Source organism: Lonchura striata, chromosome 20 (assembly GCF_046129695.1).
Source record: "Lonchura striata isolate bLonStr1 chromosome 20, bLonStr1.mat, whole genome shotgun sequence".
Lineage (NCBI taxonomy): Eukaryota > Metazoa > Chordata > Aves > Passeriformes > Estrildidae > Lonchura > Lonchura striata.
In genome coordinates this window covers 9,327,877-9,349,524 of record NC_134622.1, presented here as the reverse complement: position 1 = coordinate 9,349,524, position 21,648 = coordinate 9,327,877, and the positions used below count along the sequence as shown (strand labels likewise).

At 42.5% G+C, this 21,648-nt stretch overlaps 1 protein-coding gene across 1 annotated transcript in view; it reads right to left on the bottom strand.

Annotated features, from left to right (window-relative positions):
• Window positions 1–2,345: 2,345 nt before the first annotated feature.
• Window positions 2,346–21,648, bottom strand: part of MED13 (mediator complex subunit 13) — a 51,492-nt gene continuing 32,189 nt past the window's right edge. Inside the window, exons 10-30 of the mRNA XM_021524873.2 lie at window positions 20,334–20,550; window positions 19,420–19,504; window positions 18,954–19,075; window positions 17,701–17,791; window positions 17,308–17,522; window positions 16,700–16,896; window positions 14,612–15,528; window positions 13,069–13,236; window positions 11,783–12,006; window positions 11,077–11,266; window positions 10,130–10,598; window positions 9,284–9,503; window positions 8,584–8,775; window positions 8,231–8,454; window positions 7,640–7,782; window positions 7,372–7,530; window positions 7,099–7,284; window positions 6,756–6,904; window positions 6,363–6,536; window positions 5,201–5,301; window positions 2,346–4,538 (exon numbers count right to left, since the gene is read on the bottom strand). Of these exons, the coding sequence (XP_021380548.1) occupies window positions 4,406–4,538; window positions 5,201–5,301; window positions 6,363–6,536; window positions 6,756–6,904; window positions 7,099–7,284; window positions 7,372–7,530; window positions 7,640–7,782; window positions 8,231–8,454; window positions 8,584–8,775; window positions 9,284–9,503; window positions 10,130–10,598; window positions 11,077–11,266; window positions 11,783–12,006; window positions 13,069–13,236; window positions 14,612–15,528; window positions 16,700–16,896; window positions 17,308–17,522; window positions 17,701–17,791; window positions 18,954–19,075; window positions 19,420–19,504; window positions 20,334–20,550 (4,576 nt within the window). The 3' untranslated portion in view covers window positions 2,346–4,405. The remainder of the gene's footprint in view (window positions 4,539–5,200; window positions 5,302–6,362; window positions 6,537–6,755; window positions 6,905–7,098; window positions 7,285–7,371; window positions 7,531–7,639; window positions 7,783–8,230; window positions 8,455–8,583; window positions 8,776–9,283; window positions 9,504–10,129; window positions 10,599–11,076; window positions 11,267–11,782; window positions 12,007–13,068; window positions 13,237–14,611; window positions 15,529–16,699; window positions 16,897–17,307; window positions 17,523–17,700; window positions 17,792–18,953; window positions 19,076–19,419; window positions 19,505–20,333; window positions 20,551–21,648) is intronic.

Below are 21,648 nucleotides of genomic sequence, written 5' to 3'. Positions count from 1 at the left end.
GGAGCAGCTGCGGGACCTGTCCAGCGAGATGTTGGAGCAGCTCCTCGGTGGTGCTGGAACAGCTCCGGGACCTGTCCGGCGAGGTGTTGGAGCAGCTCCGGGACCTGTCCAGCAAGATGTTGGAGCAGCTCCTCGATGGTGCTGGAACAGCTCCGGGACCTGTCCGGCGAGGCGTTGGAGCAGCTCCGGGACCTGTCCAGGGAGACGTTGGAGCAGCTCCTCGGTGGTGCTGGAACAGCTCCGGGACCTGTCCGGCGAGGCGTTGGAGCAGCTCCGGGACCTGTCCAGCGAGATGTTGGAGCAGCTCCTCGATGGTGCTGGAACAGCTCCGGGACCTGTCCGGCGAGGCGTTGGAGCAGCTCTGGGACCTGTCCGGCGAGGCGTTGGAGCAGCTCTGGGACCTGTCCAGCGAGGCGTTGGAGCAGCTCCTCGATGGTGCTGGAACAGCTCCGGGACCTGTCCGGAGAGGCGTTGGAGCAGCTCCGGGACCTGTCCAGCGAGATGTTGGAGCAGCTCCTCGGTGGTGCTGGAACAGCTCCGGGACCTGTCCAGTGAGACGTTGGAGCAGCTCCTCGGTGGTGCTGGAGCAGCTCCAGGACCTGTCCAGCGAGGCGTTGGAGCAGCTCCTCGGTGTGTCCGGCCGCGGTGTTGGGACTCCCCGTGTGTCCGGCCGTGCCGGTGCGGTGCCGGAGCGGCTCCGGGCGTGTCCAGCCGTGCCGCGGGAGCAGCTCCGAGGTGTGTCCAGCCGTGCCCGAGGGCCGCCGTGTCCAGTCACGAGGCCACAAGGCTGCAGCAGCCCCAGGCAGCGCTCGGCAAGGTCCTCACGTCCAGTTGACTCGGAAAAAACCTAAAGCTCGATGAGTAGCATCCTGAAAAAGTGACCCTGAGGATTGTGGTAGGTCCCAAATCCAGTTTTACTGTAAATTAAGCTTTACTCCGCTGAAAAGAAAAAGTACACCCACAAATAATAGTAAAAAAACCCTTTAAGAACGAAGCGTAGTCCTGGGCCCTTTACTTTAAAAAAATGAAAAAAAAAAATAAATAAAACAAACAAAACCACCTTCCCAACTGGAGGTTGCGAGACAGTAATGTTGTACAATGTCACGCCATGAGTGAATTCTTCAACAAAACCCAGATGAAAACAAGGTTGATGCAGCGTTACTATCCCAACAGACTGATATGTGGTGCCGTACTGTTGTGCAGCAAATTATATGGTGCAATAGCATTTTTAAAAAATGTTTTACTCTTATTCTTGAAAGCTTTAAAATAATGCAACATAATATTTTGATATTACAGTATTAACAAATAGTGCTTGATTAAAGACATCGGCAAGTCTTCATAGCAACACACAAAGTTAAAATTACCATCAGAGGTAAATATAGAAATACAATAATCTGCGCCATAACTGACAGCTAAGTAAGAACATAGCTGAGGATTTAAATATAAATCCATTTATCTTTAATTATTTCAGAGAATGTTAGAAATATCTAAATGTTACAGCTACTTTTAAAATGTGAGGGCTGTTACAAGTACAGCTGGTGGCCTTGCTGGTCTTAGCAACATGGTTTTCAGAAACCTAATTCAAATAGTAGTGAGTCAAATGTGACTAAAAGGCTTAAATGCAGTAACATCTGGGTTAAAATATGTATTTTTTAATTGGAATGGAAGGATCTCGGCTTCTTTCATTGGAAGAGATAAACCTCCACAGCTACTTAAAGCACTGACACGAACAACATTTTCTTGCAAGGCCGTTTTGGAAACCTGTAGCTGAATTTTTCAACTACTTAAGCTTGTACTTGCTAAACAACCTCGATTTATTGGATTCTGACAATTTTATTTATAAACCACCTATTATGTGCACTTAAAATAGTTAAATGAAAGTAGCTAACAAAAAAAGTATGTCAAATATAATAGTTGGCTCCATGGTGCTGGCAGGTTTGATTGTACATTGCCAGCTGTGACTATCACTCCAGAAACGGCCCTTCTAGTCTTTTATAGTGGTTATAATATTATAATTTACTTTAAATTGCATTTGATGGGGGGGGAGGAGTGGGAAACTGGCAGCTTTCACAGTAGGAGTTTCACAGGGAAGGCTGGTCCAGGTAACAGAATACAGTTACACCAAGGTTCAGGCAGCTGATTCACTTACCTTTAGGAATACAAGTCAGATTGAACACAAAACAAAGCCACACCAAAACCCAGCCCTTGGAACTTGGTTAACTGAGCCAGGGTTAGAAATGACCACTTAGCAACAAAGCTCAAGGAAAAAAAGGACATACACTTTGAAATTTCCAGTTTTAGGAGCACTTTTCCACTTCAAAAATGCCAACCAAATGAGAAAAACCTTCTGTAAGACAATAATGTGCCGTTTAATCTGCGGTGCATTACCGAGATAAAGTCATGGACAGACCCAGTTTTTAACTCTATTTATCAAAATATGCTAACTTCTGATTGCACTCATGTTGTTCTGAAGAAATGACTGAAAATTCTCATCACCAATTGTACAACTTCTTTATACAAAACCAAAAAAGTTGCTAATATTGTATGTACACGATTCAGTGAGACTGTTCATACGAAAAAAAAATCACCTCAGGCAGGTCTTTTGCATTTACGAAACGAGATTTTCATGAACACAGTAAGTTTGGTAAATGCAAGCAAATTCTTCCTTGTAGAGGGGTTAACAGCAGGTGCACAAATAGATCTTAAACCTTGCTCCTTTACAGGTTTAAACCAGCGAGACAGACAATATTAAGACCCAGGACTTGGGTTATTGTGACAGGCTCCCGGGAGCACTGCAGGAGTTCAGTTTTTCATCTGGCAGTCAGATAAGGAACGCAGAAAAAGCATCTGCAGCTGCTCTTCAGCACCCGTAGGGGCTATTTTAGAGCAGCCACAGACATTTGGCGTGTGCTAGGAAAAAAAGGAAGGAAACTACTGAGAAAAAATGGTGACTGTAGATAGAGGGAGATGTTTAGGAAAGCCTTGTGGTTTGTCAGTCCCTTCCTTGGGGAGGGCAAAGCCTCCTTGGCACATGCCCCAGCCAGAGCCTGAAAATGGGATATGGGGAAGGCCATACATTGATACTTGGGACCTTCACCACAGTGCCAAAAATACATGGAAAAGGAAAATGTTCAGGGTTTCGTGCTGTTTTTTTTACTAGTGGAATAAAATCTGAATACCAGAATTCACTGAGAATCTATATACACCACATTTTAGTTAAACACACACCAATCTTAAAGTCAAGATTGACTATATTTTTGCATTTGTAAAATGGCTAGAGCTGGGCTAAATTTCAGCCTGGCAGGAGACTTTGGATAAGGTCAGAGTTTTCTGTGTGTTCCACCTCAGATTCGCATTTTATCACAAAAGCAGAAGCAAACAATGCAGTGAGCACGGTGCCAAGAATATCCAGGGAGCAACAATGCACAAGAGATGTTCTTGTGATATTAAAACTCGTGTCCTGGAAGTGGATCTGAGAATCTAGCCACAGCCCTGAACCATAACACAAACTTCAGTTGAAGAGTTTATTCATGTTATTCTCACTACAAGTTAAACCACCTACAATATCACTTATATATTGCCATTGTTACTCTGTAAAGGTGTGATATAAAATGCTGTAAGACCCGGTACCTTTTCAATTTATATAAACACAGTGAACTTCATTACTGTACATGTACTCTGCAACTACAGCTTAGCTGTAAATCCCCCACACACAATGGTATGGACATTAACCCCTCTATCCCCGTTAGACTGTACATCAAGACAATACAAATTTACTGTCCCCACCCACCCCTTACAAAAAAATAATACTCTAAAAGCAACCTACTGCAACTTTTAATTAAGACGATTACATATATTTTAGACCAATTGCTTTAAAGCAAGAAGGCAGTATAAACCTTCTAGGAAAATTTTTATAAAAGAGGTTAAGAAATATAAGACAATTTATACATTTAAAAACTTACAATAAATAAGAGATGCAGGCATTTTTGAATACTAAGTACTATAATCCAATACAAGAACATCTTGATGTTCTGAAGCCATAGGTTGAAACTTAATTGTTCCTCGTGTTTCTTCTCATCTCCATGCTTTTAAAATTCATTTACCATGACTGGGTACTATGGCTCATTACTCTTCACAAATACTGTGGCTGGGGAAAAATGGTTAATTTTGCTACTAAAAACGTTATAATACACTTTCTGATCATCATTCTGAAGCGTCCCCCATAGTCAGTGACTCAAAGACAGCAGGGCGATGGGTGCCCCTCTCACAAGTCGGAACAATATTTGCTGGAAGTAACAAGATTCATACCCCATCACAAACAACTTGCACTGAGAAGAATTATAACTTAGTCCTGCAGTGAAATATCCCTTTTCCTCATTTTTGTCTTGCAAAATTCAGATGAAGATCACAGCATATTCATGATAAAGTTATACAACTGATTCAGCACCACAAAATGAATTGGGAGACATGACCGTCTGTCCTGGGTTGCAGGATCACAGGTTAGCCAGGAGAGTGCATTGTACTGTTCCAGAACAAACCTGAAAAACAAACAGCCTTCTGTCAGGCCAACACATTTTCTCACCGGGATTTTACAACCTTAATATACTATAATCCAGCTTCTTTGGCATCAAAAACATAAAATAGGTTTTCCAACATTCAGAAATAATATGTCTTCCAAATTATTACAGCAGTTCAGAGCTAAACTTGCTTTTGGTGGAAAATTGTCATTGTCATTGTCTATTCTTGATTCATACCAAGAGGTTCCCATAAAAAAAAAAAAAAAAAACAACCAGAAAAAGAAAAACAATCTGATGTTTTCTTAATTAGCATCCCATATTTACATAGGTCTGGGCTCCTGTTCTTCAGCACTTCAGATTTTCCACGAGATTGCTGTGCAATATTCTGGCTTAACTATTTCTGTCTTTTCTGCTAGGTTCAAGGTCTCTTCTAGTTTGAGGAATTCATTGGTTTTTAAACATTTTCAAATACTGCTTGGTTAAAGAAGGGCTTAGAGATGTTTGGTTTTTATTCCACCGTTCTGTAGCAATCACTTAAAGCACAGCAATTTATCTGCACTAAGGGTATCAGCTTAGGAAAAAAAGGAAAAAACTAACAGCAGGAAAAACAAACATGCAGCTTAACTGAAGCAGCATTAAAAATTAAACGCACAATATTTTTGCAAGTGATCAATAATAGATACCTGAGCACATCAGAAGTTTGATTAGAATCAAGTGGATGGGAGTGTTTACTGTGGAGTAGCTCGTCTGATTGCACTGAAGGCACGTGGAGGTGCAAAGAGGCCTGAGGAAGGAAGAAGGAAGCCAGAAGTTACTGCCTGATCAACTACACCATATTTCCTTTCCCCATGTTGTTGTAGCTTGCAGTCACCTTCTCTGTCTGACACACAAGCCAAAAAACAAATCTTATCCTTAGGCCATCAACAAGTTCAGGAATTCCCAGAATATTTATATTCTCTCACACTAAATCTCTGCTAAAAAGTGCTAGTAGTGAAATATATATATGGGGGTTTTTTTTAATCCCTTTCTCTACATTAAGTGATTATTAAAAAATCAACTCAAGAGGCCCAAGATGTCTAATAACACACAGACTTGGAAGTTCAGTTGCTTTTATAGGCCTGGTCTATTTATATTTCATATATAGAGCTGCTTATCGTAAATAATAAATCCTCTCTTCAAAATAATATCCTATACCAAAGCCACAGCTGAGCTTAGGCCAAGAGGAGCTGCTAATCCAGACACAAACAAGGCTGCAGAAGATCTATCTGGATCATTAGAAAACAAAGCAGAGTATTAGAGATGCTGATTTGTTAATACAGAAAGTTTCTCTGTATATCAATGATGGCCTTAAATGTGCTAAGTGTGTCTTGACTGTGCCATAAGGAGATAAGGGGCTCAGACAACACCCAGACAGATGATATAATGCAAAGCCAACATGGAAAAAACAACTTTTATGCTTTGTGCAATACAGAAAGAGATTAATTTATTCCTTATTTTGCCCAGGGCAACTGAGTTACTATACTGCACTTATGTACCTCCCTCTCTACCACTAGTCCCCTCAGGAGTCCAGCTTAGCCACAACTCTGTCCAGGAACTCAACAAAATCCTGGAGCATAAAGCCAGGGAATTAAAAAAAAAAAAAAAAAAAAAAAGTCCAGACTACCAGGAAGAAACCATGAGCAAAGCAGAACCTTCCAAAGAGCCAAATCTCAAAAACTGAATACACCTGGCTTCTCCTGAAGCAAAAGCAGAGCTATCCCCACAGACATGCACTGACTTTGGTTTAAGCAGAACAGTTTTCACCCCAGATCCCTCAGGCTGCACAAGTCTCTGCCAGGACAGTACCTTAAGAAACAAGGGACACTGATTTTGTGCTTGAGGACACGCTGACCAAAACCAGTCAGGCAATGGACCTGCTTTGGCAGTTGACACAAAATAACCGAGGGCCAGTGGCTGCTGCAGTATATTTGTTACTTCATCGTGAGATTCTGTGGAAAGCAATCGATCTGTACCTTGACCCTGCAACACAACAGGCAAAGGTTTTGGATTAGGAGAGCACAAATTTAATAGAAATTACCTATAGCATCTGAAACACAAAACATTTTGAAATATCCAAGCATGACATAGCAATCCAATCTCTGGGTGATCTAAAATCCTTCATTCCACAGAAGGAAATTAACAGATGGATAAAAAGCAGACAAAACACACACACAAAACTCTATTTACTGCAATAGTTACCTTGCCCATATCACCTCCGTGGGGGTAGTGGGACCCTGGAGAATGCACAGGGGATCCACCAGGAGATGCAGGAAGAATATTTATAATATCAGGATCAAGATCATCTCCAGTGTCTAACAAGTCAAAGATTCCCATTCCATCTGCTCCATCTTGAAAAGAAACAAGACCAGTGAATTCCTACCAGTTCACTATGTGCAGGATATGACAATAGAGTCAGAAATAAAGAACTATTTCCATTCCATAGAAATGGAAATGGTTCCTTAGAACGAACAGTTTATTCTTATGATAGGGCACAGAGTGACGAGGGGTTTTTAGAAGGTGAGAACAATTCCAAAGTACAAACCATTGTTTGTGTTAAAGGCCAGATCCAGGTTCTCAGTGGTGTAAGTGGATGATGCCACTTGCACAGAGGCAGAGGTGGGGAACACCAGGATGTGAGTGCAGGACGTGTCCTGGGGCGTGTTCAGCTGAGACGTTTGCATGTTCAGAGTGGTGCTGCGCCCGAACACGGAGCCCGTGGACACGGAATCTTTGGGAGAGAAATCAAACATTTCCTCAGATTTGCAAAGCCTGAAGTGTAGTTCTCGTGCCAAAAAGAGAAGAGTTGCCCAAATACCTGGCATAATAATGAAGGATCCCTGGGGTTCCATGGCCACCAAGCAAGCACTGAGAATGCTGGGGGAGTCTGCAGCAGAGATCCCACACATCCTGCACATGTCCTTCAGCCTCTTGCTCAGGGACTGCAGGTTCCGGCGGCTCAGCAAACAGCTCCAGTCTGAGGGAGGAAATCTCACTAGTGAGCTTCTCTTCCAGAAACAGGGATCGATACACTTGATATTACTGAAAAATTAAGCTTTAGACTCTAACAAAAATGCTGCTGTTACCTTTTAATTCCCCATGTCCTATTCTTCCCAAGCGGCCTATGACAACTCTCCATGGCAAAGAGCTCATCTGCACAAGTCCCAGGCACCATTCCCAGAGTTTCTGGAGACCAAGTCTGCGGGCAGAACCCTTTTTCCTGCGAGCTCTAGAAGTAAGAAAGAAGGGAAAACAAAGTTAAAACCCACCTGCAACAAGTTTTTAATGCCATGTTTAGAACATTTTTGTATTAACCTGAACATTCACCAGAGCCAAGAGTGTTAATATTGCAGTCCATCAGCTGAAGGTTCAGGGGGTTTGGGGTTTTTAAATTAATCACATTCTAAAACTGACATTAACAGCCAATAAGTGAGATGGGGAAGTATAAACCCACACAGAGTAACACTCAAGAATCACATGAAACTAAACTATGCTCTTCTAGAAATTTAACTCAAAACAATATGCACATTATAGGGAAAAATATTCATCTGCTGTAGCCACTTTTGCAACACAAGTCTACAAAAGTCAGTTATTCTTACAGCACAAACCCAATGTAATTTTTCAGGGAAACAAAAAAAAATGCTCTTGCTAAAAATGAATTAAAGTTTGGTTCTTACCTGTTTGGTACATCAATATTGATTATGCAAGTTTCTAACTGCTCTCCATAGAGGTCTGTACAGGATGCAAGCAGCCACCTCTGATCATGAGACAAACAGTAGCCCACAAAAAGCACATTATACTTCTGGCCAGCTTCTCCAAAGGTTTCTCCCAGCTCTGTTTGCTTGTCCTTTACTGGAGCCAGTATAAAAGGAGGGGTGTACAGTCGAATACACTCAGGTCTCTAGAAAGATGACAGAACAGACAATGAAGTTAGGGGAAGAAATTATTCCCAACATAAAAGATGGTTGGTTGATAAGCAGGGACCTTCCTCTGTTCTGGATAATTCCACTATCTCATTAACAATACTCACATCAGGGCTCCTAAGAGCAGTTTCCATGGCTAACCCTGGGCCAAAGCCAGTTAAGGTTTTCACGTTGGTGGAAGTTGGGAGAGGTCTCCGACACTGAGTGAAAGCTGAAAATGCCAAAGATTTTAAATGCTGAGTGTAAATCTGCCGGTCCTCGTGTTTCACAGGCTGGAGCAGGTACTGACATGGGACAATCTGGAACAGAGGAGAGGAGAAAAAAAAAAAATTGTTTTGTCAACAGATTAAATGTCTTCTGACACAGTATTTAGTACATTGCTTTTTGAATTTTAACTTTGCAGTCAAATTTCTTTCCATGTTTCCAAAGCCCTGTGGGACTTCAAGAAATTACTCCCATTGAAATTTTCTTCAGAGGAAAAAATAATTTGTTTAGACGAGAATCTTAATGATTCCTCCAAAAAGCTGCCCTCTTAACTGGTCTTGCAGCTTTGCCATACTTCACTCATCACTGGAGTGGGCACTGCATTTCCTCTGAGATAAAACTGATGAGTTTGGAATGTACAACAGGATTCAGCTTTGTTTAATAGCACCCAAACTGCTCTAAAAGCTATAACCTAATGATTTACCACAGCTGGAGAACTGTAACTAAAGTTTGTGAAGGAAATGAAACTTTCACCTTGAGGGTGTTACTGCCTCCAAAACACAGCCAAAGCCAAGGATACCCTGTTTGCTTCTGTTGGCTCACCTGCACAGAAATGATGTTCTTGATGTGGGGAGGAAGAACCTGAACCATCTCCAGAAAGCAGCGCAGAAGTCCAAGTGTCCACAAACTGGATGAGCTACTGTTCTCATCCTTTTTTTCATATGTGAAAGGATCAATTATGTAAACTACTATTGCAGGTGGATAGGTGATAGCATGTGAATCTCCATCTGTGGGGACTCCAACTTTATCACGATCCATAGTGCTGGAAATTAAATTTTGAAACCAGTTACAAACAGCTGAGTTTTGGAAAGATTTAGTTTTACTTCAAAACTAGATCAAGTTGTCAATTTTTAATCTGAAATATCTTTGAGTCAACTGTGGTGTAAGAAAAAGTCTTTTAATGTCAATTTTGTATATGAGCTTATCAGTAACTCTGAATCCCTTTTCTTTCCCTTAGCCTTTTTTATTACAGCAGCTCAACCATTGCTTGGGGAACAAGAATATCTACACTAAGAGCTGTCTTCACCACTCTAACTTTGATTACAGAAAATAGAACTCTAAGATGGTGCCAATTATCTATCTCCCCCTCCTTCCCCAGCCCTTTAAAATATTGAAGTGAGTAGTTTGGTGAGTTTCCTCTCTTTAGAGAGAGAAGAAAAAAAAAGGAAGTTTATTTTTGTACCAGAACAGACATTGAGATGTAATTAGAACTGCAGCTACAACTGGAACCAAAAGGTTCAGCTCCACCACAACTGAAATCTCATTCTCCCTTAAAAGCAGCTTGGTGAAAATAAATACAGGATTTTTATTGAAGGGATGAAAGTGCATTCATAAGTTCAAGTTAGTTGAGCTGATTTTTCAGCTGAAGGTGTGATTGCAGTTCCCTACCTTTCAGAAACCTCTGGATGGGGCTGTGCAGGTGCTGCAGCCGTGTCTCCAGACATCCCTGCTGTTTGCAGTGTTGGCTGCTGCTGCTGCCCCCCAGTTTGCCCATTTGGGACTGGTGCAGCCTGGGTGGGCAGGGAGGCAGGAGTGGTATTGTTGATATTGCTGAAAGGTGGGAATGAGGAAGGCTTGCTCGTTGGAATGCCACTGCCCAGGCTGGCAGAGGAGGACGAGGGGGCAGTGGTGGTCAGGGTGGAGTTGGCTGTAGTGGCTGCAGAGGACATGGCACTGCTGGAGGAGGTCACTGCGATGGTGCTGCTGGCGGGAGCTGCGGGAGCCGATGACGGAGTGTTGGGATTGGCAGCAGGGGCTGTCACTGGGGGCAGAGCAGAGGCTGCCTGGCTGGAGGGAGGGACCAGGTTTGTTTGGGAAAGTAGAGAATTGTCCAAAGGCTGAGAAGCAAGATAAGGACCTAAAACCAGAGAAAAAAAAAAGCATAAATTTTATAATGCAGCTGTTTTGATGCTTATGTCACCTATGGAAGTCTCCAGTTGTAACAAAACAGAGCAAACCTCGAGCATACATTTTACCTCTCAAATTAAAATACCTTTACTAAATTTTCAAATTTTAATATTTTGATAAAAGCCTTTCAGAAATAACAAGAAATCTCATTTTAATATAACTTTTTTTCCAGATGTGTTGAATTGCTGGAAATCACTGCTATAAAATCCAAGTCACCAATACAAGAAGACAACTGAAGTCCCTGTCAGGCACCATTCCCTAAAGGCACTGCTGGATGGTAAGAGGCCGTTTTAGCACATATTCACGTACAGTTTAGAACCAGAAAACTGCCCCAATCAATAAGACAATAAGCCATGATTCCTCCTTCTCTTTTGCAAAAGAGTAAGTGGCAATTGTATGAAATAAGGAATATTTAAAAAAGGTCATACCCAGCTCATATCTGCAAACTTGAGCGTAGAGTTTGAGTTTAGAGAACGCATCGTTGTTGGCATTGGCTGTCTGTGAGAACCACTCTGTGACCAACTTCTCCGAGAGCTTCTTGGAGGCTGTAGGACCAACCCTCATGATCCCATCAGGCAGTAACTTACAGATAGGTCTGTGCTGACCAAGCCTGCAGGACTGCAAAGAAGGTAAAAAAAAATCCTTAAAAGCTGTTAAATATCACACAAACTACATACCATAGAAAGGCAGAGATCTCTCTGTTTGTTTACAATATTCCAAAGTAACATTTTAACTCTAGAATTCCACCAGCAGGAAATACTGAATAGTGATTTTATGGGTGACTGTCATCATTTCCCTAAATGCAAGAAAACCAGGTTGATAATAATCGACTCTAATCATCATTCAATCCAAGCATGTAATTAATTAATTAAATGGAGTTAACACTATTAACGTGGCAATGCAGAGCTTCGCCATCGGGTGGCGTTTATCGGATGGGAACGGAACTGGGAGCAGCATGAACAGCCCTTATCTTCCAAGTGCCCATTCCTAAAATCCCTCGGAGCAGCTTTCCCAGATAGCATTCTGAGCAGGCGTCGCTATCAGCTCCGACAAGCCTGATAAGTCCTTATGAGCACGTATTAGAAACAGCCTTTCCCAAATCCATTTCACTGCAAACTGCCACAAATCCTGTACCTCATATATTGCAGTCAGATCCCTAAAGAAGCTTTTGGCTCCGTTGAGCAGAGCCTCGTTCTCCGGGCACACCACCACGTAAGCAACGTCTCGCTGAGATCCGTAAGGTTCCAGCATCAGCCTCTCCCAGTAGGGCAATGCAAATGGAGACAGCACCAGGAAATCGTAATCGTATCCCAACAAAAATGTTGGGATTGGCAGTGGTTCTGGGGACTCATCAGTTCCTGGAAAAGCAAGACATGTTTTTAAGCAGAAAGCTTAAAATTAACTTCAAGGAAACATGAATATTACAGCCTCTGGTGTTCCCAGCATCTCACAGGAAGGAGCACTGGCTATCAATGAAATAGTTCTCATTTTACAGATCCAAAGTACAGGATCCAACCCTCTGCAAAAAACCCATCAGCTGATTGTTTTTATTTGAAATATCTCAGGGCCTCAGGAAGAAGTTTCACAGTGTTTTATATTTCTATCAGTACGCAGGCAGCCAGGAACTGTTCTGCACTGTCCAGAAAGCCTTTTCCCACAGAGCCAAAGCAATTGGGGACCAAAGACAAGGGAAAAAACTATAAATATTCTAAGCAGATGAGTAAAGGGCCAGAGAAGGAAACAAACTTAAGAACATGTAAATGTATAATTGCCATGTTCTAAATATAGCTACAAAAGATCTGCTGGTGAAAGGTCACTCTTGTAACACAGTGGTAAATCAATCTCATATGCTAATGAAGTCATTAAATCGTGGGTGCACAAAATTCACCTTCTATCTGTAAATGCATCACACGTTGGCCACTCCAAACATTTATCAGAGACAAGACACTGAGTAACCCTAGAGCTTGAACACAGTTCTGACAGTACTGAGCAATAAACACACTGTCTCAAGCATTTCAAAATCAGTATTTTTAACTTCCTATCTTTAGAGTAATTAAAATGGGGTGAAGGGAAAAATTTTGAGTATAAAAACCTGAGCAGTTACTCTGTTTTTAACACTAAACCCATATTTGCAATTTCAGCCCCTCACTGGTGAAGTGTCAGGTGTATACAAACAGTGCAACTGAAGTTGTAAATTTTAAACGCACATCTTTAATTCATTGCCCGTTTTAAGGAATATAAATATTTTTCTCTTTTCTGAAGAAAAGAATTCTCCTCTATCTAAGAAGCTCTCGTTAAGTTTAAAGAAAGGTCAAGTGCTGTTCAGCATTCCAACAGGCTGAGCAGCACCAGCCACCGAGTTTATGTGGATGGGGCAGAGGAAGGAGATTCCATGGAGCGGGATTCCATGGAGCCCTTACCGTAGGAGCCTCTCCCAGCCATTTTGTGGAACTGCTGCCACGTGAGGGGTCCCTGCACACCCCAGGACCGGACCGTTCGCTTCTTCTGGATGGCGTCCTGCAGCACGGGCTGCAGCGAGAGCAGCATGCGCAGGATGTCCTGGGAGCACTGCATGCTCACATCCACCACTGCAGGGACACAAACGGGGTCAGCGAGCTGCACTACAGTCACCAGCCCAAACCACCTCCACTGTAAGCACTCTCTTCTAAAAAACACCTGCAGGCCACCTGGGATATATGAAGTTGAGCACAAGCGGATTTACAGATCTCCCTACACAGACGGATTTTTTTTCTTAATTTTGTTTTTTTTCCCCTAGAATTTTTCCCATTGAAAGACTCCCATCCTATGAGTTAAATTAAGGGAAAATACCCTAAAATAAAAACAAGACAAACAAAACCAACCCAAAAACCCTCAAACAAGTTGTAGAAGCCTGAAACGCCTGGATTGCCCCTCCCAAAAAGGCAGATTTGCAGGCTGCCACCCAGTGCTCATTTCAGAGAAGTCAAAGGAAGCGTCAAGCAGACTCAGCCCATTTCATCCAGAGCCACCACTGGGCCATTTCAGGTACAAGGCTTTAGAATGAAAAGCTGACACAAAATTTGGCATGGCTACTATTTCCAAGTCTTCTGTTTTAAAGGGTTTTTTTCATCTTTTTGTCCCACACATCAGTGACAGTACACAGAGTCTTCTCTTGTCTGCCTGAAAACATAAATTTATTTATAGTCTGGATTTTCCAAGTTAATTCCCCTGCAAGGCACAGGAACGTAGCTGTGTTCTCCCAGGATTCCTCCTCATCTTCACTTACAACTATGAACTGCAGCTACCTGTAATTCGTAACTTTATCTTTCACCCTAACCCTGTTAAGAGTTGCCACTTGAAAATTCTATTAGAGAACAGTAAGCAAATACACACAATGAAGGGTATTCCAGGAGACACTGCATCATTAGTCAGGCCCTCGAAGGAAAAATCCAAGGATTTCTGGCAGACCCAACATACAGTGAAGGCTACAATAATGCTTTTTTTTGCCACATGTGCCATTAACCTACTGCCCCCCTCTTCTCCTTAAAGAACGGGGGAAGCCAACTGAATCAGAGCTGTTGTTTAATTCTGTCACAGTGGCCTTGACAATGCAGTCATCACTCGAACCCTTCCTACAGGCATCAATCATTCCAGAGCTTCTGTAGAGCCACTCACCAAAAGCTCTTTAAAGGATAAACCTGCTGAAGTGTTGTGGACACTGACAGTGGTCTCATGTTACACTTCAGATATATATTGAGAATTTACAACTGAGAGCAGCCAAGGCCTTACTCTGCTTGGTGATCAGCACAGGGCTGATGGAAGGGCTGGTTATTCTGAGCACCATCAACCAGGAGTCTGTACAAGCACAGAGGTGGCAAAAAACAGCATTCAAAATCCACAAAGGAAAACCACTCAAATAGACCCTTCAAAAACAAAAACCCAAACAGGTGGACAAGTAGAAAATAAGTAGTTTTCAATATTTACCATTTCTTTTTGACCAGTGGTGCAAGCAAGTAGTTTTCACAAGTGCTTCGTCAACTTTCCCTCCTGACATATTGTCCATGAACTGCCGTCCATGTTCCAAGGCTAAGTAGCAGTCATTGCAACAATCCCTTTCTTCTACACGTACCAGGTTGCTGACGGCACCAACTTTGGCTATGGAGTCTTGGTCTGCTGCTCCAAAGGGTGAGAACAGGTTGGTGCACTGATCCTGCAGCAACAGTATCAAGTCATCGGGCAGTTTCTCGGGTTCTTTCAGCCCTGCACTGCCGTGTTCAATGGAAGTAGCTCTGAGAGCCTCAAAGCGTTTTTCCGCTTCTTTGCCGCACTCTGTGTTTCGCCCCAGAATATCCAACTCATCTTCAAGAAACAGCCCGGAACTGTTGCCAAATTTTCTATTCATAACAGCACTGAAACCACAGGTACACCTATACTGGGCCTCTTGTGTCGGATCGGGAATGTAAACTCCAACATCAGCACCTTTGATGTTCATATTGCAAACGCAAATGCAGCAGCTGTCGAAGTTGCAGTCTTTGAAGAGATTCATGACGGACTCGGAGAGGATGAGATTCACGTACAGGCTGTGTGCCTCAGGGATGGAAGGCACCGTGGCGGGCTCCACCGAGTTCAGCGGCCGACACGTGGAGGGGGTGGAAGCTGGGGAGTACAAATCGGAGTTCTCGTATTTCACTGAGCCCTGGGCGCTCGCAGGCCCGCCGGCTCCGCGGGGCGTGCGGGGAGTCCTTGGTGTTCTGGGAGTTGGGAAGCGAGGGGTGGAAGGAGAAGGGAGGATTCCAGCCCCGCCGTTGCTGGGAGGGGCACTGCTCGGGGGCATCCCAAACGGAGTGTGGGTCTGGGGGGTGTAGGCAGGGCCGTACTCCTGGTCCATGGTGCTCCCATCACTGACGGCAGCCACAAGAGAAGGAAAGGCTTTAAGTACACAACATACTGGGTTTGAAGTTTAAGACTCAGATTTCTAAAGAAGGACCTTCCTAATTAATATTTGCTTTTTTTAAGCTAGTCTTTCATAATCCACAGTAAGATTTTCATTCCCTAAGGAACTTCAAGACGTTTGTTCTAAATGACTTTGCAGGACTCCCACTGACAGCACCATTAAAGAATCTCTCCCTGCCTCCTTTCGTCTTTTCCTTTGCACAAAGCTCCCAGGAAACAAGTGTGGTCAGAATAAATTATAAATTCTGTGGTTGTATGGAGTCTAAAGGACACCTTTTTCATTCATGTTTTATTTACATGTTGTGTTGACACACACTAAGAAAATAGACCAGGTCTATTGACAGCAGATTCAGCTGAATCCATGAGGAAAGTACCACCTGGAAAGGTTTAACATCTTCTTTACTAAGCACCTGAGTATCTCCAAAAACTTTAAGGCCAACAAGACCTGGAAATATATTGCTAATGAGTAACAGAAGCAACATCAGTATTTAATCCAAGATTTAATATTCATATAATCTTATCAAGAAATACATAATACCTCCTTGCCACCTAATCCATTTTTACCAGCTATTAATGCAGAAGAGAAAAAGAAAATCTTTTCCTCAAGAAGAGCTGGCAGCAAGACCATCCCTACCAAATGCAGGGTACAGAAATGTCCCCTGCAGTTCTGCTGTGCCCAGGCCCAGTCACACAGCACAGGAAACGTTTTCCTACTCCCAGCACAGCTGAGTTTACTGCTACTTAAGAAAATAATTTAAGAAACAGCAGCACCACCTACTAAGCCCTTCCAGCACCGACTACACCACCGCAAAAACAAAGTCCCAAGTTTACATTTATCTTGATTGTTACCATCTTCATTACTTATTAAACCTGGACTTGCACCATTAAGCTTCCCCAAGAAACCTTTAAAGGAGACAACAAATAAAATGTATGTACAGTTAAGAAGCTCTTTGAGAAGAGTCTCCTGCAGTAGGTTTAGCCAGAAGGATGTTTTTAAAGGCTCTCGTCAGTTGTATAAACACAGAGTATATACAAATATTCCCATTACCCATTGACAAAATAAATATTTAGGGGTGGCAAAGTGAGCACATCACAAAGCTGAAGCCCCTAGGGTCATACCCATCTTTGATGAAAGGCATGGCAGGGCCTGGAGGAAGCAGATCCAGCTTTCCCACAGTCCAGCTCTGGCGGTAAATGCATTCCTCGGGCAGTTTGATGGGAGGAAGACACTGGCTGGGAAGAGTCTTCAGTGGTGCAAACATGGAACATCCCACTAAAGCTTGACAGTTTTCAGGTTTATAAACGTAGGAATAATCCTGGAAGTCAGACATGGGAAAGCATTAATGTGTAAATTAGATCACTGCAGCAATTAAATGCTTCTCCAAAAAACAGGACTGAGTTCAAGCAGCAGTTCCTTGACCCAAAATCCTGACACTGCTGCAAGAGAAAGCTGAGATGTGTACACACAATATTCACAATACACCAAAACAAACCTCAGTGAACTGCAATGACTGAAAGGCATTTCTGCAGCTCACTAATGGCTATTCAGGTATTACTCTCTCTTAAGTGGTAAAACACTACATACTACAAAGTGTATTGCCTCCCCCAAATAATGCAAGACAAGTTTCAAATTGTACTTTAATCCCCCCCCATTCCTATTGAGATTTAAGTAATGAACTGATCAATAATCACCACAAGCATTGATCAGGGCTGTCAGCACCACCTACCTTGATTTCAGCAGGTTTGGGGCTGCAGAAACCCTCGTCTACTTCGATTCTGAACTGAGCTCCCACCGTAGAGCTATTCCCTTCCAGCACTGTTCCTCCAAGTGTAGTGTCCATGCTGCCGTACTCCTTATTGTTCATGTTCATTGGAGAAAACCCCATAATATGTTGTTCCAGTGAAGGGGGAGTTGGATACATTTTATGGAGATCTGCAGTGCCTAATTTCAAATCGGAAGCAGACTTTAGAACATGAAAACTTCCTGAAGTGTTTCCCGAATCTCAAAATTTTCCAAAGGCAAATGAAGGGTACATTTCCAAATTGCCACAACATATCAGAGTCAAATGTTTGGAGCTAACATTCTCTTTAGGCAAAAAGAAAACACAAATAAATCTTACTTATGCATGACAGTGGGTCTAGATTTCCTGTTTTTGCCTCTTTGCAGTTGGATTTGTCATCAGTGCCGTTCACTGTTCGTTTAGATCCAGGCTGAGAAAGAAGTATTGTCATAAAATCACTTCAGACATAAACACATGTTCAAGTTTCCTGCTAACAGGAAATCTCACCTGCACATACAAAGCTGAGACATTGTATAATATTTAGAAAAATTAAAATAGCTCAGAAGCTTAAGGTTGGCCTTACACTTGTTCTTAATTCCTGGAACCCAGAGAACCTCTCCCAACAGGTCACAATGTTATTGAAGGGAAAAACCAGTTACAAAATAACCCTCATCATTTACAGCAGACAGTAAAAGAAGTAAATTAGGGCTGCCCACAGTCTACCAGAACAAACCACAACGCTCCCAGAGCCACATTAACATCACTGGTGTTGCCACAGGAACAGAAAAGACAAACACAAATCTTGCAACAAGAAATACAGGAAAGAAAAGCTGTCAAAAGTAAAAGAATAAGAGATATTTTACCATCTTTAAACAGTTCAGATGCCTACAGAATGTAAGTGTTCATGTTTAAGAGCAAACACACTTCCTTTACATTCTGATGACCTCTGAAGGCTGTTAAGATCCTTCAGCCCTTACTCAGCTCCAGCTCCCATTAAAGTTGATGGGCATTTTGTCTGGGTAAGGGGATTTAGGATTAAACATGGAGCAACATACAGTTCAGAAAAGAGAACTGATTACAAACAGTATTGAAATAGAAACTAGAAAGATAATGGATTCAGAGCCATCAGACTGCAAGAGAAACTGTTCCAAGATAATAGCTGCTGCAGAGAAGCAGCTTATTTGGCAGAATGTCCAGTGTTTAAATGCCTTTTCTCTTTCAGAAATTGCTGTTCTGTTTCAATATTACCTTGATGAAGCAGTTAACCAGAGCCCAGACCACAGGAAAAGAACACACTAGGACCTGCTGAATCTGTACAACTCAAACTAAAGGTATGCTCAGGCAGCACACACTGTGGGCATTGTAAGGAAGTAAGATCAAAAGGTTGTTTGCATCAAAAATCTGCCTGCATGAGTCAACCAGAACAGTCCGTTTGCCACTGAGGGGCCACAGCTCTTGTTCGTGTGAATGTTTTGCAACCTCTCCTCCAAACGCCAGAAAAAAAAATCAAACCCCAAACCACAGAAAGACAAGAGTTGTTCCTTGCTGTTTTTTTGGCTGGCACCTGCCAGGACTTTTTGCACATCACTTACTGTGAGTTCATCTTCATCAGAATTGAAGAGATTGTCCAGGTCGGTGTAGGACACCACCAGGTCTGTCTCGTGGAACAGGCTGGTCGAGGCAGTGCGGGCGTGGGCAGCCAAGCGCTGGGCATCTGTGGAGAGAGACCAACATCACACCTCTGGCACTGCATCTGCATGAAAAACTTCACTGCAGAGCTCTTTCCACAGCTGGGGGAAAGGAAACCAAGGGGGTGAGATGGCCTTGGTCCACCTCATCCACCTTACACAGAGGTGAGGGCCCTTCCATTTTAGATTTTATAGCCAATTAGCCAGGTTTAGATTTTTTGCAAGGTGCAACAAAGAAATGTTCCAAGCAGACTGCAGGAAATACAAACCATAAACCACAAAACTTAGCAGCTTATTAGAATTTATTGACTATTCAAGACACCATTAATACAACACAATTGAGACAGAGAGGAAAAGAAAGCCTCTGTACCTTGCTTGACAGAAGGACTAAACAGAGACATTGCATCCTCTCCTTCATGGGATAGAACTGTAACGCTGGATGTCCCATCCTCAGCCTATTAAAAAAGGAGAGAAAAGTTTGCTTGAATTAATGGGTGGGGTGGGAGGTATTTGATGTCCCTGTGAGGATTCTGTCCCCGGAGAAGGATCAGGTTCTCATTACCCTGCGAGCTCAGCAGGGACAGGCTGGGGGCTGCTGCTGGCTCAGGGGGAGCAGAGCTTGGGCTGCCAGCACAGGGTTTGTCTTGAGGATAAATTTACAAAGCAAGCTGTGGATTCTTGCTACAACACCTTAAGGAAAAACCCTTGCTATCAGATGCTACATATTAACTGTACCAGCTCCTGAATGGATTGCATCCAGACATAACTAATTCTAATAAGCAAATTTATTTTTCAGACAAGCACCCAGTGCAATTATATTTTCTCCTTTTCTGTAGGTGTCCTTTTGCTTTAAGTACAAGTCTCACATAGCTGCACTAAAGCACAAAAAAAGAATAAAAATTGCAATTCGCTGGCCAGGGAACAAGTCAGGGCTCACCTCACCTACCCCCAGACCTTTCCACTCATGAACAAAGCACTGGCCCTGTTCTTCCTCGCTCCCCAGGCACCTGCCAGCACCTATTTCCACAGGGAGGCCACTGAGCCAGACTGATCTAGCAGCTTTTTCCTCATAAACCCTGATGCAATGGCATCACCAGTTTGCCAAGAAAATATTTAGGTGCCTTTAGAGACATGCTGCTTAATTTCATTGATCATTTCTGCTAGAATATAATTTGGTTTTAAATTTGCTTCTAAATACATGAAGAAGGATTTCAATTCTATCCTGGGTCTAAGGCAATTTGTTTTAATCTCATCACTGATTTGTAGCCTCGCTCCTTTACTCACCTTGTGTTTCTTCCCCACTTCCCTCTCAATGTTCTGCCTGTCCTTTTTACTGTCAGGAAATAGGAATTCCACATCTCCATCCACAAAGGCATAAGGATCAATTTCAGGTTCCTGGTCAGCTTCCGTTGCTACAGCTGTTAAATATTGGTTTTTACTCTGATACTGTTGCACCAGTTCATCTGAAACCTTCAAAGGTTTCCTACATTGCACCATTAATCTGAACAGAAGAAAAATAAAATCACAAAATTATTTATTTAGCACTTATTACATGGAATTATTTCTGCTATCACACAGCCTTAACATGAACAACCTCATTTTTCCACTTCCTTTCTTCACACCCCAGCTTCAGAAAACTTTTGGGGACAAAGATTAAATCATTACTCATTTAATATCACCTCCTTCCACACATCAGATCCAGCCATGTGATTCCTTCTGCCCCTCTCTCCTCAAGCACTGTCAATTCACATAAAGATTAGTAATTTATCCCAGGTCATGGCTGTCATTTGTTATAAGGCACAAATGGATTCAACTCTCCACATCCACTAAAAGAAACTCACCAGGCTAAAGAATTACTCACTGCATTCCCAAAAAAAGCCCAAGCAATAATCACAAGTAAAGCACACAAATGCCACTGTGTCCAGGAGCCATTTATATCACTCAGATCAATACAAATGAAGCTTGCAGCACACCAGTAACTAATTTACTAATGACAAAAATCTAACCACATTTGCCTTTATCAGCATTTTTCTTTTGTTAACATTCTGAGCCAAAACTGGAGCTGGTAAGTACACAGAAATTAATGTTTTCTCTCAGGAGCATTGGTTTCACAAATGTGGCATTGCACCAGGAAAAAAAAGACATTGGCAAGGAAAAATCTATTCTGATTATGAGCTGTAGATGTGCCCCTGAACCACCTTTGTTTTCTGTACCCCAACATACAAAAGGCACCAGGTGAGGAAGGTGCTCCCTCAAACAAGATGAGAAGCTCCTCACATTCCTCTCAACTATAGAAACAGTTTGACTTTGTCAAAGACACTTCCTAGAAACAAATTCACAGCCAACAAAACATCTCACTGCCAACAACAAGGGCAAATCCATCCATGCTCAATAAACCAGTTTCTAAATCCTGAAAAAAACTGCCATCAGGAAAACAAAAAGAGGGCAGAAAAAGAGATGGAAACTACTTTCTAGGAATGGAGAATTAAACACCTCTGCTGGATTTTTGACCAGCAGAGAGGAAGAGAATTAACAGACAGATATCCCAGAGGGAAAAGACTGTTTCTGGTAAGTTGTCAGATCAGACTAGGAAAGACCA